The 16,322-nt window shown below is 41.2% G+C and overlaps 1 protein-coding gene across 2 annotated transcripts in view; it reads left to right on the top strand.

The window, feature by feature from the left end:
- Positions 1-1,142: 1,142 nt before the first annotated feature.
- FRAS1 (Fraser extracellular matrix complex subunit 1) overlaps positions 1,143-16,322 on the top strand; it is a 368,631-nt gene continuing 353,451 nt past the window's right edge. For both annotated transcript variants that reach the window (XM_075284507.1, XM_075284497.1), the window contains exon 1: positions 1,143-1,619. In XM_075284507.1, the coding sequence (XP_075140608.1) occupies positions 1,541-1,619 (79 nt within the window). In that variant the 5' untranslated portion in view covers positions 1,143-1,540. The remainder of the gene's footprint in view (positions 1,620-16,322) is intronic.

Below are 16,322 nucleotides of genomic sequence, written 5' to 3'. Positions count from 1 at the left end.
TCGTTGAAGATGGCCGTCATCAGCAGGGAGTGCTTTGGACCCAGGGAGAGGTAAATAACAGTGTTTTTTATGTTTGCATGCCCCCTGGGTCTCCAATTATTATACTCAGGGGTCTAAAAAGATCCCCGAGAATAATAATTGTTCATGGGTGTCCGCAATGGGACACAATACTGTGTGTAGGGGCCACTATGGGGCATAATACTGTGTATGCAGGGGACACTATGGGACATCATACTGTGTGTGCATGGAACACTATGGGGCATCATACTGTGTGTGCAGGGGCCACTATGGGGCATCATACTGTGTGTGCAGGGGCCACCATGGGACATAATACTGTGTGCAGGGGCCACCATGGGGCATAATAGTGTGTGCAGGGGTCACTATGGGACATAATACTATGTGCAGAGGCCATTATGGGGCATAATGCTCTGTGCAGGGGCCACTATGGTGCATAATACTGTGTGCAGGGGCCAGTATGGGGCATAATACTGTATACAGGGGCCACTATGGAGTATAACAGTGCGTGCTGGAATGTGGAATCAGTCGGAGGGGGTCCGATGTAAAAAGTTTGCAATGGGGCCCTGCCATTTCTAGTTACGCCAATGGTTGTAGGAGCCCCACCACAAGTACATGAGTGATACATCCCTGATACCTGACCTCTGGGGAGAGAACCAGTTATATCTAGTTGTTTATTTGTGTAAGGATTAGCTCTCAGGTCCTGTCTCTCTCTTCTCACACCAGTCTCTATTTCCTTGGAGTGCTCTGAATAGGACCCTTTAGACTCCGCACTCAGAATCAGGGGATCAGGTTGCTCCGCGTCACATGATCCCTGCCGCCGCCTGTGTGCACTATGCACGCCATCCATGTATGTAGAGCGGATCTCTCTCGAGGAATACAGCACTAGTATAGTATGTGGAAGCTCTCCCGCCTCCCAGCTATACAGCCACTTCCCAGGTGGGTGAGTGTGCACTTGTCCTGCAGCTCTCCCTCCTCCACACACTCGGTGAGGAGAGCATGTGTAGCTGCAGGGCACGTCTCCTCAGACTCCTGCTAGTGAGGCACACGCCTCTCCTGTAGGGAGGGCCGGTCACTGCTGTCCCAGTCTCCTGAGGCGACGAGTTCTTCTTTCTGGGGCAGTCAGTCCCTGGAGAGGGAGGGGAGAAGAGTGCAGGGAAAGTTGAGAGGAGGAGGGGGAGGAGGAGTCCCTCCCTGAGAGTGTGCCCGGCCAGTGCCGCCGCTGACACTCGTATGTACAGGCAGCAGCTCCACCTGATCTGAGGAGAACTTTACACAGAGCGCCTTTCCCGGCTCCACACACAGCCCAGGCATTGCACAGCTCGTCTATTCCTGGATCTGGACGGTGACCATGCACTGGAGGCTCCGGGGGATTGCTGTGACTGAGGCAGCAGCATTGTGCTGACACCATGGACAGAGACCCTGAGGATCTGTGACTTGTGCACCAGGATGGACCCTCGGGTATAAGTCACCTCACTGTATAGCTGACCTTTGGATCGTGCCTGCTGGATTAACTCATTCCACAATGGACTGGATCAGTTACCAGAGACATCAGATCATAGTGATTCTGCTGGGATTCACAGCCTGCTTGACTAATTCAGAAGGTCAGTGCCCTGTATACTGTATATACTCAATGGACATACATATTTCATGGATCCTTCTGTAGGTAGCATAGAACTTTTATGTAGGCGAGCCCATTCCCCATAGACTTGTGTAGTCAGATAATGTACACTCAGCTTTTGTGGATGCTCAGGTAATTGATCACGTGCTGTATGCTTCCCCCCCCCCCCCAACACTAGCATATTTTCAATAGAATTTTTCCAGCTGTCAGATGTACATGAATGAAAAAGAATGCTGTCCATGGTGATACCACCGCCGGCACGTCTGTCACATAAAATGGCATAGCTTTCAAGAAAGTTTTTGCTGTGCCAGTACAACCTACCATCTGCAAGTAACATGTCCTGTATGTGACACATAGTGGCATGTAAGTATTTGTAGGGCTAGGTTCACATATCCTGGCGTTACGTTATGTCCTGCTGTACATAAATACACAGTTGCATATATTTGTCATTATTGACTAAAATTGTGAAAATAAGGATTCTATACAGCATATTTTTTGCCGTACAGTTGTAAAACATAGTCTATTATACTTAAAGGGATTTCCTCATGGAAGACATTTATGGCATATCCACAGGATAAAGAGTGAGTTATGGAAACGTGTGGATCCTAAATCTATCCTTAAAACTAGTTCCCCCAGCCGCCATGCCTCATTGCTCACCTGACTGCGACCTCACTGTGAAGACTGTGAGCTATGGATGGGCTTTGTGGAAACAGTGTGGCACCGAGCTATACTGTTTCTGAAAGTTCAATATAAGTGAATGGGAGTTGTGGAAACCCCTTAGAACAATGAACTATGGGGTTCCTGTAACCCCCATCAACTTTTATCCCATGGATATTCCTTAAATTCTTTACATGAGATAACCCCTATAAAAGGCTATCCTGGCAAATGTCTGGCTAATAGAACGCTATGTGGACATTAGAATTACTAGTGGCCAAATATAGTGGAATTTTAGCCTAAGTGTGCCGATTTATTCTTCAGAGAAGAACGTTGCAAGTTATGTACATTCACACTGGAGTAGTTAGATGTAATGATCCAATCTACTTTACATGCATACATCCATATCTGCTTCTGAAAAAAACCCAAAACATGCAAATAAGTCTTAAAGGGTACCAAGGTTTCACCCCACCACCTGACGTGTTTTATCGGTTAAGGCTTAAAAATACATTTTCATATCCCACTCCCATATAGCTGAGACATGGGGAGTTGTATGGTGGGGTTTTTACATTGTGGTGCGGTTTTAGCTGTACTGGTACATGCAACATTTACTTGAAAGAAACACTGCAACAGCAACAAAATATTAACTTTATGAGGGTATTGATAGAGAAAGCAATAAGTTTTGACTGCCATGTTTCCTTGTAAGGGCAGCTAACAGTATTGGTAAACTATATACTTCCTAGATCAATATTTGTCTTAGCAAGAATGGAGGATAGCGGAATAGTCACTTGTACTTTGAGTGGAGTTAGTTATGTAGATTATATACTATAGGTCAATAGATTTATTGTATACTGATACTGACTATCGTATAAATTAGAGATCAGCAACCGTCGGCACACCATCTGCTGTGGAATTACAACTCTCAGAATGCTCCATTTACTTACATAGTAAGTGAGTAATTCCAAGAAGAGCAGGACTAGTACGCTTGTAGTAACATAACAGCTGGAGTGCCAATGGTTGTCTACCTTTGCTATAGACTGGGTCTTACCTATTCTTACATTTCTCACTATGATAGGTATATATATATATATATATATATATATATATATATATATATATATATATATATTAGAGATTATTCATGTATTATTTCTTGTTATTTGTCATACTGTTTGTCAGTGCAGTGACCATCAGGGTTAGCTTTGGCCATAATTCAACTCATTTAATTTCATAACAACCAACCTTCTCCTAAACTCCTGCTCAAGCCTGTATCCCTTTAGTTCTCCAGGGACTGGCGCACAGTACATCTTGATGCTGAAGAACGTCAAGACATGAAGTCCAGATGTTATTCAGTGTTAGGACATACTGTGCAGTGGCCACTAGAGGTTAGCATGAGCAGGTGCGGTGATTGCTGAGTAAAATATTGGCTGTTATCTGTTGTAGTGCAATAGGTAACAGCCTAATGGGTCATTATGAGGTGGGTCAAAAGAGAGGGCTATATAAGGTGTGGGAGTCAAAAAAACGGAGGCTGTATACAGTGTAGGGGCCAAAAAGGAGAGCCTTATACAATGTGGTGGGCCAAAAAAGGGGACAAACTATGGGGGAGGGGGGCAAAAGAAGGGACTACCTACAGTGCGGGGGCACTAGTAAAGGGGACGTTATACTGCGAGGAGCAGTTGTGTGAAATAATGAGGGGTACAGCATATTGAACCTGGCAATTTACTAGACAAGATAGTACAACATGGTGCTTTATTTTGTTCAGATTTTTTCACAAGCAAATGGGATTCTGGTAAAGAGGAAGCGTGGCTTATACGTGTGTAAATATATATATCTTTATATACACATTTTCATTTATTTTTATATATATACATAGTAATCTGTGGACTACTACTTGCATTCTTAGTACACACCTTTAGAGATCTCATCTGGCAATTATAACTTCTAAATACCTACCAATAACAGCCTAGGACAGGACCGCCAGACTTCCATCAGCTTTCAATCAAGCAGTGACACAAAGCGGATTGTAATCTTTACCTTGCGGATAAAGCTACTTGCACACTACCATGTGCTTTATCAGGTTGCTAGCTGTGTTTTTTATGGCTAGCACACTAATCCATTCATCTGTGGGGCCCCATGCACACACACATGTATTATCATGGGCCCATGTATGTGGCAGTGAACAAACTCAGGACAGGTCTGATACCTGTGCATTTTGTGCCCTGAACTCATTAAAAGAAGTGAATGGGGCCTGTTAGCACAGGTAGTACTTGAATGTCATCCATGTGCTGTCCGTGATATTCAACCATGTAGCCTAAAAATCTTATCAGGATTTTTCAAGTTTGGAAAAGATGAAATTAAAGGGGCGTTTTAATTTTTTCTGGCTAATAACTCACTTAAATGCATACTTAGTAAAGTCAGTATTCCCAAGGATTTGCCTAGGAACTATGGCTGTGTGTTGGGGGAATTGTTCCATCCATAATAATTTTCTATGGGGTACATAAAAAGATACAGATGGAAGATATCAAGCCTTGTGTGCAAGAGTTGTTGCAAAAAGTCACAAAATAGGTTTTTGTATTTTTTTTAACCAAAATTTTCTGACGTTTTACATTCTATGATACTTTCTCCATTTATGATACATGGGTGTGGTTAGCTTGTTGCCAAATGCAACTTATAATGGTAACATGAACAAAACCATAAGAAAACCAGATCAAGGGTATTGCTGTCTGTCTTGAACAGCAGATCTGCAAGGGTCCTGACAGGCAGACCCTCATGGATCTAAAATCGATTGGCTATCCTTTCTAGAAAGATGAATAAACCCTTTAAAAGATAGGGAAGTAAGTGGTAGGCTAGGTTCACATCTGCGCTGGACTCTCCATCATTTGGGTCCACAAGGGGGCCAAAACAACTAATAGCCGTACCACTAAAACAGTGATTACTGGCAGATTCCATTGACTATAATGGGGTCTGCCCCTTTCATCTGCAGGACTTTTCAATCTAGCAGTTTCAGTGATAGCCCCCAATGACGACTCCAGCTCCAGCCACCGGATCCCCAGTCATTAGGAAGAGTGACCAGGAGAGAGAGTTGCGCTGCATGATCCATGTGGATGAAGCAATGGTGTCCTTGTGTGATCAGCTCTCCGTTTACTTCTATAGGACTACACGAGATTGCAGCCCAGGCAGGTGGACCATCCCTTTTAAAAACAGAAAACTGAATGTAGAAGTGTGACAGGTCCCACTGACGCAGAACTTTAACAGCGTGTAGAACTAGACTTGTATTGGTATTCTAAGGCTACATTTAGACGACCGACCATTCAAGTGTATGGGGGGATCCATGAAAACAAACAAAAATAGGACATGACTTTTATTTTGACAGTCCATTACAATGTAAAAACAAAATGTCAGTTATGTGCTTAGAAAATATAAAATGCGCAGGCGCATAAGCATTTTATACAGTTTCCTGTTATACTGTATGCTCTCTTTTGTGAAAATGCAATAAAAAATCTATTTGAAAAAAATAAAATAATATATATATATATATATATATATATATATATATATATATGTTATGTGAATAGCCCCTACTCACTGACAAAACTGTAAATGTGGCTTTAATTCGTGTAGTTTAGTATTAGACCTCATGCAGATTGCATTATTGTGTGCTTGTATCCTTAGTTTGTAGATATTTATAAGACAAGTGACATTTAAAGGCGATATATATTTTAGTTCCACAAGCCTGTCCCCTGTGACAATGTTGATTAATCTGGCTTTGCACATCAGCAGAATGAACATGAGTTGATGTCTGTGCACCTGAAACAATCTTGTGCATCCATCTGAATGACCGCCTTCTGGAATTCTATATTTATACATAATGCGGAGGTTGAATTGTCAGGCTGGAGCACATGGGGGTGTATCTTCTCATATATACTCCTACAGTTTATAATTTAGAACAAGCAAAACTTGTAGCACTTCTCATGAACACACATACAGTTAGGGCCAGAAATATTTGGACAGTGACACAAGTTTTGTTATTTTAGCTGTTTACTAAAACATGTTCAGAAATACAATTATATATATAATATGGGCTGAAAGTGCACACTCCCAGCTGCAATATGAGAGTTTCCACATCCAAATCGGAGAAAGGGTTTAGGAATCATAGCTCTGTAATGCATAGCCTCCTCTTTTTCAAGGGACCAAAAGTAATTGGACAATGGACTCTAAGGGCTGCAATTAACTCTGAAGGCGTCTCCCTCGTAAACCTGTAATCAATGAAGTAGTTAAAAGGTCTGGGGTTGATTCCAGGTGTGTGGTTTTGCATTTGGAAGCTGTTGCTGTGACCAGACAACATGCGCTCAAAGGAACTCTCAATTGAGGTGAAGCAGAACATCCTGAGGCTGAAAAAAAAGAAAAAATCCATCAGAGAGATAGCAGACATGCTTGGAGTAGCAAAATCAACAGTCGGGTACATTCTAAGAAAAAAGGAATTGACTGGTGAGCTTGGGAACTCAAAAAGGCCTGGGCGTCCACGGATGACAACAATGGTGGATGATCGCCGCATACTTTCTTTGGTCAAGAAGAACCCGTTCACAACATCAACTGAAGTCCAGAACACTCTCAGTGAAGTAGGTGTATCTGTCTCTAAGTCAACAGTAAAGAGAAGACTCCATGAAAGTAAATACAAAGGGTTCACATCTAGATGCAAACCATTCATCAATTCCAAAAATAGACAGGCCAGAGTTACATTTGCTGAAAAACACCTCAAGAAGCCAGCTCAGTTCTGGAAAAGTATTCTATGGACAGATGAGACAAAGATCAACCTGTACCAGAATGATGGGAAGAAAAAAGTTTGGAGAAGAAAGGGAACGGCACATGATCCAAGGCACACCACATCCTCTGTAAAACATGGTGGAGGCAACGTGATGGCATGGGCATGCATGGCTTTCAATGGCACTGGGTCACTTGTGTTTATTGATGACATAACAGCAGACAAGAGTAGCCGGATGAATTCTGAAGTGTACCGGGATATACTTTCAGCCCAGATTCAGCCAAATGCTGCCAAGTTGATCGGACGGCGCTTCATAGTACAGATGGACAATGACCCCAAGCATACAGCCAAAGCTACCCAGGAGTTCATGAGTGCAAAAAAGTGGAACATTCTGCAATGGCCAAGTCAATCACCAGATCTTAACCCAATTGAGCATGCATTTCACTTGCTCAAATCCAGACTTAAGGCGGAAAGACCCACAAACAAGCAAGACCTGAAGGCTGCGGCTGTAAAGGCCTGGCAAAGCATTAAGAAGGAGGAAACCCAGCGTTTGGTGATGTCCATGGGTTCCAGACTTAAGGCAGTGATTGCCTCCAAAGGATTCGCAACAAAATACTGAAAATAAAAATATTTTGTTTGGGTTATGTTTATTTGTCCAATTACTTTTGAGCTCCTAAAATGTGGAGTGTTTGTAAAGAAATGTGTACAATTCCTACATTTTCTATCAGATATTTTTGTTCAACCCTTCAAATTAAACGTTACAATCTGCACTTGAATTCTGTTGTAGAGGTTTCATTTCAAAACCAATGTGGTGGCATGCAGAGCCCAACTCGCGAAAATTGTGTCACTGTCCAAATATTTCTGGCCCTAACTGTACAATGTAATATAAAGCTGAAAGTGACTTCTAGCCTATTGTTATGATTGTTTTACCAAGAGTAGCTTGATATTTTGCATTATTAATTAATTTGTGTGGACATAAAAATAATTGATTTTATTAGGATTGTGGACTGCGTGGTTTGTTAGTGACTCGTTACCTCTATGAAAGTTAGCAAAATGGATGAGTGGCTTTGCAGGCAAAAAATTCAACAACAAAGTCTCAAATTATTTGACCATATGTGAAAGGTGGGATTTGAATTGCCTATAGTTGGTAAGCCCTAGTTACAGTTCTTAAAAAAAAGTGACCAGGCAGTTATAGGGCGGGTTCACACCTGCGCCCGGTCTCTTCTTTCGAGTTTCCGTCTTCTGCCAAGAGAAACTGGACAGGAGACGGAAACCCGGCGGTTAGTTTTCAAACCCATTTCACTTGAATGGGTTTGCAAAGTGTCCGCCCGTGAGCGTCTTGTGCCTGTCCGTGGGAAACTGTTTTTTTTAACTGGACACAAAGTGGGACATGCAGGACTTTGTGTCCGGTTTAAAAAAAAAACCAAAAACGGTTTCACCATGGAGAGGCGGAAGACACTCACGGGCGGTCACTTTGCAAACCTATTCAAGTGAATGGGTTTGAAAACTGACTGCTGTGCTTCTGTCTCCTCTTCAGTTTCTCTTGGCAGAAGATGGAAACCCGAAAGCGGAGACTGGGCGCAGGTGTGAACCCGTCCATACATGTAAAGAAGTAAATAGAATACAGCAGAACTGTACAGTAGACTTTTCATCAAGGAAAGCGGACACCCGCAAAATAATCACCCCCCACCCAAAAGAAAGCAGAAACCCCCAAAAGAATCAAACCCTCAAATGTATTGGACATTGACTTTAAGCGAGCTATCTGTACAAGATGGCACTAGTCAGATAGGTCTCCACAACAATAAGGGTTGACTAGCGCTAGTGCTGGGCTCTCACATAGAGATCAGTTAGTCCTGGATTGTTGTTCATGAAAAAAAAAAAAAGACATTCCCTTAAAATAAGCTCTAACCCATCTTTTTGAGCAAAAAATAATGGAAAATTTTATTCTGATGAGTAATAATTGATTGGCATAGTAAAGAGCTGAGTGGTTCATTTTAGTGCAGGTTCTACAGACAAGGCCACAGAATAGACTATTTCATACCCTATAAACATGTAACATTTTCAAATCCATGGCGTGTTTGCTATTGCCACAGATTTGGCATGGAAAAAGGGTGAATTAGCCCCATTCATTTACAATGTGGGTCATACAAATACAGATTCTCTGGCAGTCCTGAAGTTTGTGTAGATCAGATTTATTAATAAATACATACAATAGATATTTCAGGGTACCATGTACTGCAGTTTGGTGTCAATTATTGGGACATCTGTCAGGGACCAGCATGTTCAAGAACGGCAGTACTCAATAACTGCCCCCTTGCTTTCAATCAGTTGACAAACCATCATTTAGATTTTGAAGTAACATCTGGTGTAGCGTTTTTGGCTAAAATAGGCATTAAAAACTAATTGATACTACTATAAAACACTTTTGTGAATCCATCCTGACAAAGTCTTTATTGCTCTTTTGGTTGTCATAGACTAGACAATACTAGAACATAATAATTTAGCTTATAAGAACTCAAAGCAATTTTCTTTCAGAAAATTATCTCAGATACACATGTTTTGTTATAGACATTTATTTCCTTTGTGTGTTTTGGCATAACACAAAAAGCTGAGAAAAAGGCAAATTGAACATTATTTCATGCAAAACTCCAAAAATAGGCCGGGCAATTGTCACCTTTTCAAAATTGTGGGCAAATAACGTTGTTTCAAGCGTTCATTTTCTGAAAAAAATTCAGAGGTGCCAACACTTACAGTCATTACTGTATAATTCAGGTAGAATTACCTTCTTTATCGAAATTCATGGGATTCTCTTCATTTGGGTCATGTGGTTTGATGGTGATTCCCCGTACCTCTTTTTGAATTGTGTTTCTTTTTAGTGTTCACTGTCTCAGACACTAGAACTCCCTGAATGCAGAAATTACATGGACTATCTCACACAATTATTCCACGGTACGAGACATAAACTTCTACCACAGATACTAGTGATAATTAGACATCTCATGAGGAAAATGGTGGCAGTTCAGTCCTCCTGACATATGGTCATTAATTTTATGTTGAGGAATAAAGTGAAGGATAATTTGGCCCCCAATGACCCCTTCCCATATGATGAGATTGTGGGGTACAGACTAGTTCATGTGTTCCAAATGATCACTTGTTAAAATCCACTCAGGGGACTAAAAATAATATACTTTAAAACCAAATGAAAAAAAACTGTTCAAAACATTCCTTTTCCCATTTTTCATATGAAAATAAATCAAGAAAAAAAAATAATTTTTTTCCATATCTGAAAATGACAAGATAAAAGTTTTCATCCTGTACAGTGAACGCCATGACAGGAAATAAAATACAGTTTTTTGCTCACCCTTTTTATATGTACTTCAGAATCAGAGTGGAATCTACTGCTAAGTAGTAGTAGTTAAGGTGGAATATGCCCCAAAACAGTGTCAGATTCTGCCATGTGAACAGGCCCTTTGGCTTTGCACACATTGCAGAAAAGCTAAGTTTTTTTAGTTTTGTTTTTTTTTTTGCTTGAAAAGGAATGGTAAATATCTTGCAAGTGTTTATATACGGTACTTCCCTCTTCTGCTAAATCCACTCCTGACTTTGGTTCAGAATAATGCAACTTTTCTGCAGTATGTGGCCTCATCCTTGGGCTGGGTTCTGCATTATGGAACCTGTTTTCTGATCCATTGAAAGAACAGAAAAACTCACAAAAATGGATCTGTATAAGCACCCATTGATTTCATGTGTCATCCCTTTGTGTTTTTTGTCAGGTTTCATTTTTATCATGGAGAAAAAAGCTGTGTATGCAGGATTTTTTTTCTCCCTTCAAAAAATTTAAACACCTCTCCCCCCCAGATCCTACAATGCAGATGTGAGCTACTTTCTTAGACTAAAAGTTTTTTTCCCCAGGCTGCATTCACATGGAGTATTTTGGTCAGGAAACTGTCTCAAATTCCTCCTCCAAAAAACGCCTCACCATACAGTCCTATGGTGAGGCGTTTTTAGGAGGAGGAATTTGAGTCAGTTTCCTGACCAAATAACTCCGTGTGAACGCAGCCTATAATAGGTTATCAGTATCAGATCCGCTACAAATCAGCACTGTTGTCTGCAATATCCCGGTCTGGCTACTACGCAGAAAACAGTCCTGTCTGCTTTCTATTCCATTCACTGTGTATTTGCTATTGAGAACAATGGATTGGTGGGAGTGTTGGGTATTGGACATTCTCTGACCTGCATTAGGGTAAGTTCACGCAGGTTTTTTTGGACTGGATTTTGACGTGGAATCCGCCTCAGAATCCGGGTCCAAGAAACACCTCCCATTGACTTTAATGGGAGCAGTTCATATCTTTTTTCCGCTAGTGGTTTTATGCCGCTCGTGGAAAAAAAGCAGCGAGCTGCCCTTTCTTGCCGCGGATTCCGTGGCGGAATCCGCCGTAGCGTCTGTGGCTCAACATTCCGTCCCGAGCATTTATTTGCGCCTAATCTGGAGTGGAATGCTGTAACTGGATGCCGATGCACTGCATCGGCCTCCAGTCGCTGCTATCTGTTTTTTTGGACCGGATTCTGAGGCGGCCTCCATGTCAAAATCCGTTCCAAAAAACCCTGTGTGAACTTACCCTTAAAAAAGCACCATGTGAGCTCTGCCTCTACTACCCTGTCATCTTCTAAAATCCCAGGTAACAAATCCAACTACTATGTAAGCTATACAAGATTTAGAAATATAAAGCATATTAAAGCTAAGACATATTACACATAAATTGCCAGCCACAGCAACACATGCCCCAAAATTTGCGTGTTGGAGTGAAATTGCTGTAGTCCTTTCTAAGTTTTTCCTTCAGTGTAGTTAATTGAAGCTCTTCCTTTATGGAAACACCCCTGCCCTGGATGAACTCCCGATGCAGTCTATTTGTGCTGCCAGCCTGTAAGAAGGGTCCCACCTGTTGTGCAGCCATAGAGGAATGCAGGGAGCTGTACAATCCAACTCCAGAATCTATTGCTGTGCCCTGTAAACTCCTCCACACACACATATAGAAGGGATTAATGGAGTTAAATATTAGGCACTACCAGGACCTGCGGCTCCTTAAGCAAGCTATTTGTTTTACTAAGATTTCCATCCCCCAGAGAAGAAAGAGGGGGAGGGGATGTTTAAGGTCAGGCCGGAGATTGTGCTCAAGTTTTTTGTTTCCCACCTTGTTAACCAGGGAGTTCTCTCTAGTTGTTTGTTTTGCCTGTGAATTGAAGGTAGATTAAGGAAGAGATTATGCCAGAATTCCAGAGCCTGCTAATATTTCATCCTGCTAGTACATCATTCAGATGTGCAGGCCTAGCGGGCAGAAACGGTTAACACAAGAGTACATTTACTTTAATAGCAGTTTGGATTCTAGGTTGAATACACAATCCATCTATACATTATCATGTCAGGAATAACAGTAATATTAAAAGCCACTGACTTCAGAAATCAGATATATAGAATAAACAGGTCATGAGAAATTCTGTAAAGATGAGGGCAAGTAACTTATAGGTCCAAATCCGTTAATTTATCTGCCATGTTTTTTTGGTTTTTTTATTAAAGAAAAAAACTACAAATAAAAAGAGAGCATTTACCTTAACCTAACTGCCATATTCTAGCACATAACAAACAATAATTTACTTGGAAATATGATAATAATAGCATAAGTTTGTCATGTGGATACTCCTTTACATGAATGCAGTCACACTCAGATTGTAGTGGTTGCCACATGGATATGAGCACAAACTATTCCACCTGTATAGGGGAGAGACCACTGACAGTTTTCCCAATTCTGTACAGTAATTTCAAGCTGTGGACTAATAGTATTCATATATTCGTATACACTCAGTTAGTACTCTCGGCATATACACCCACTTATAGGACTCTATTAATCCAGCATATGCCAAAAGAGTATCTTTTATGAACACATGGAGCTGGAGTCCATATTTGGTCTATTATTTCTATTATGAATTTTCTATGGTGTTAAAAAAATCTCATACACTTGCCTGCTTCTGTATTGTGCTGTAGATTTTACCTTCATAAATCAAGTAAAATTTACAGCAATTTTGGCATGTGTGGATCGTCCCTTACACTGCGTGGATATTATAGGGATCATTCAATGGAGTCATAATAATAGTTGCCATATGTTTAACATTACTTTATGCGTAGTGCTGTCAAAAGTGCGCCGCCTTAACTTTAAAGAATGTATTAAGGGAAACACTTCTATATTACTAGTGTTGGACTAGGGTACATAGGACCCAACAGTAAAATTTATTGTGGGGGCCCATGGTGCAGCTACATAAAAATATTACCTCATTCTCATTTGTAAATTCCTAAAACTGTGCCAAACAGGATTTTTTTTGGTAGTAACTTGCTGCCATGTCCCTGCTTTGGACTATTCCTGAGGGCGCCATCAGTAGACTGCTGCCTGTCTCTTGCCTTGAATTAGGGCACCGTAAACCAAGGATATGGGGGCAGGCCTCAGGTGGCAGGAAGATGCTGCAAGATGATTGGGGCCCCAGAGCAGGATACGAGTTGTCTTGCCTAAGTGGTTAGATGTCATCTCATCCACCTACTGCAGATAAGTAACCATTACTTGTTTGGTTCCTATACCCTACTCAGTTTATTGTATGGATGCATAGGTTGGTTGGGAATCTGTATCCTGCCTATCTATACATAGTATAGTGAGTACTCTACTGTTCTCTGCACCACTCACGCAGGTTGTCAGGGAATGGAGGCCAAACAAGGCTCAGGGGCCTACAGGAAAATTCTCCTGTTCCACTGTGCGTCATTTTTGAGCCTGTATGTTACTATATTACCTATATACAATGGAGAATATGCCAAGTAAATCTATAGACATTCATTGACAAATTCTGGCCTAAAATGAGCTCGAAAGTGAGAGATCAAGATAAAAAATCTGCAAAGGATTGGATCTTAATGTGTATTATAAATTGTATTTCATTATAAATACTCATGAATTACACTTTGTACCACGTTCTGGAGGGTTTTGATTTTACACAGAACAACTGAAACAAATTGTGTTTATATAGTAATATTAAATGGAAGCAAGCAGGTTTATTCGTTATTTAAGTTTATGCAATCCCCTTCTGCATGTCACAACTATAATTTATTTCAGGCGCTCTCTATAAGCACTTAATATAATGCTTGTACTTAGAAGAAAAAGCTGAAAGAAGCAAACATGATTGAATAGTAAAGTACAGAATGAATCAATATTCCCATTGTAACCACAGTGGACATTCTGTAAAAATGAGCCTGCTTTTCATTGAGTCAGAGTTTGGATATAAAAATGTTATTAGCTTATGGATTTTTGTAAGAGTTTTGCTTTAGCTTAATGTTTTTATTAAGATGTTCATTGTTAGATTATGATTAATATACTTAATTTTATTTAACTGTCATCATTTTATTGTTCATTGTTCTCACAGTGATGACTAATTTCAGTGTTTTAAGTTGTTTTGTCCTAGTAGAAAAAACCTCACAAACTGAATATAAATAAAGTCGCCATTAAATAGAGGCCACTGTGATGTACAGATGTGATTTTGTTTACGTTGGTTATTTCTGTTTGGTTATTACAGTATTTATGAGGGTTCCACTTGCTGTTTCGTTCGGACCGAATACATCTGAGCCAAAACTGCTACTATTATACTCTGGGGTATGTGTTACTCACCTCCCTGGGACGTCTGATCATTATACTCTGGGGACTCTTCGATCCCAGAGTATAATAGCAGCAACACATACTGTGAAAGGTGTGTTGTTTAAATGAGATATGACCTAAATATTATAATAGAAAACAAAATAGTTAATAATATATAGTGGGAAAGGTAGCTCGGTAGCAGCAATGGTGCGGACCCAAACAAAGACAGGGACACAAAATATGAAGGAAACAGGTTTAAAACAAAACAGGAAAATAAATAAACCTTGACTTTAGTCACAACATGAGCAAAATAAGATAAGATAAGATAATCCTTTAATAGTCCCACAGTGGGGAAATTTCAGCATGTTACAGCAGCATAGTAATACAGATACAGGATAATACACAGTAATATATTACAGAAGTAGGCAAACATAAGCTGAGAAGAGAAGATATACTAGGAGTCCATAGTAGCTAAGGAACAGAAGAGAAAGAAGGAAGACTTCATAATCATTAGTTCTGTGTGTGGAGTGATCTTCGCTTGGTCTGATGTAGATTATACAGCCTGGTCGTGGCTGGAAGGAAGGACTTGCGATAGCGCTCCTTCTCACACTTGGGGTGAAGCAGACGGTCACTTACAGTGCTGCCAAGTCCCATCAAGGTCCCAAAAATGGCTGAAGCAACCACAGAGTTGAAGAAGGCCCTAAGACGTGGCCCCTGGACTCTGAAGGCCCTCAGCCTCCTGAGCAGGTAGAGTCTGCTGTGGCTCTTTCTGTGCAGCGCCTCCAGGTGATCAGCCCAGTCTAATTTATAATTGAGCAGCACGCCCAGATACTTATAGGTCCTGACTATCTCAATACATGTTCCTTGGATCTCCACCGTGGTCGGAGCACTTCTCCGTTTACTAAAGTCCACCACCATCTCCTTGCTCTTCCCAGCATTAATCCTCAGCTGGTTCTGCTGAGCTTCAACAGAATCCCGGTTTAAGTCTCTGTATTTCCTATCGCCGCCATCAGTGATAAGGCCTACTATAGCAGAGTCATCAGAGTACTTCTGTAAGTAACAGCTGGATGAGTTGTGCCTAAAGTCAGCAGTATATAAATATAATATATACAGCCTTAACTTCAGGCTCAATACAGTTTCACCAGACTCAGGGTAACAGGGCAGACTCAGACACCTCCTTTCACTTCCTGGATCTGCTCTGGAGTGCAGAATCTGCAGCCTTTCATGGGCCAGTAATGAGCCTATGGCTCACACCTGGGGCTGAGGCCTACTCAAGAACCGCACTAGACAACACATAAGTGGTTCGTTGCGGCAAAGCACAGAGCAATGCTGGGACAAGAGAGAACACCAGCAGCCAGAAAACAAGGAAGAGCCATCCCACAGGGAGAAGCCTGGAAGGAAGGAGGGAAGAGAAAGGTATATAATGGTGTTGGGGGTTAAGCTGAGTAGGTTGGGAAGAGGTAGTAGTGGGTTGGATAGCTAGAGAGACAGGGAGGGTGGTGTATGGGTGCGAGAGAGAGATAGAGGGGAGAGTGAGGTGAGTGGTAGTTAACGTGGAAGTTACATAGCTCCAAAAGATATCAGGAGCTCCCAGAGACACCCAGAA

Source organism: Leptodactylus fuscus, chromosome 1 (genome assembly GCF_031893055.1).
Source record: "Leptodactylus fuscus isolate aLepFus1 chromosome 1, aLepFus1.hap2, whole genome shotgun sequence".
In the NCBI taxonomy this organism is placed as follows: Eukaryota; Metazoa; Chordata; class Amphibia; order Anura; family Leptodactylidae; genus Leptodactylus; species Leptodactylus fuscus.
The sequence above is the reverse complement of the archived record's forward strand: the minus strand, read 5'-3'. Positions and strand labels throughout refer to the sequence as shown.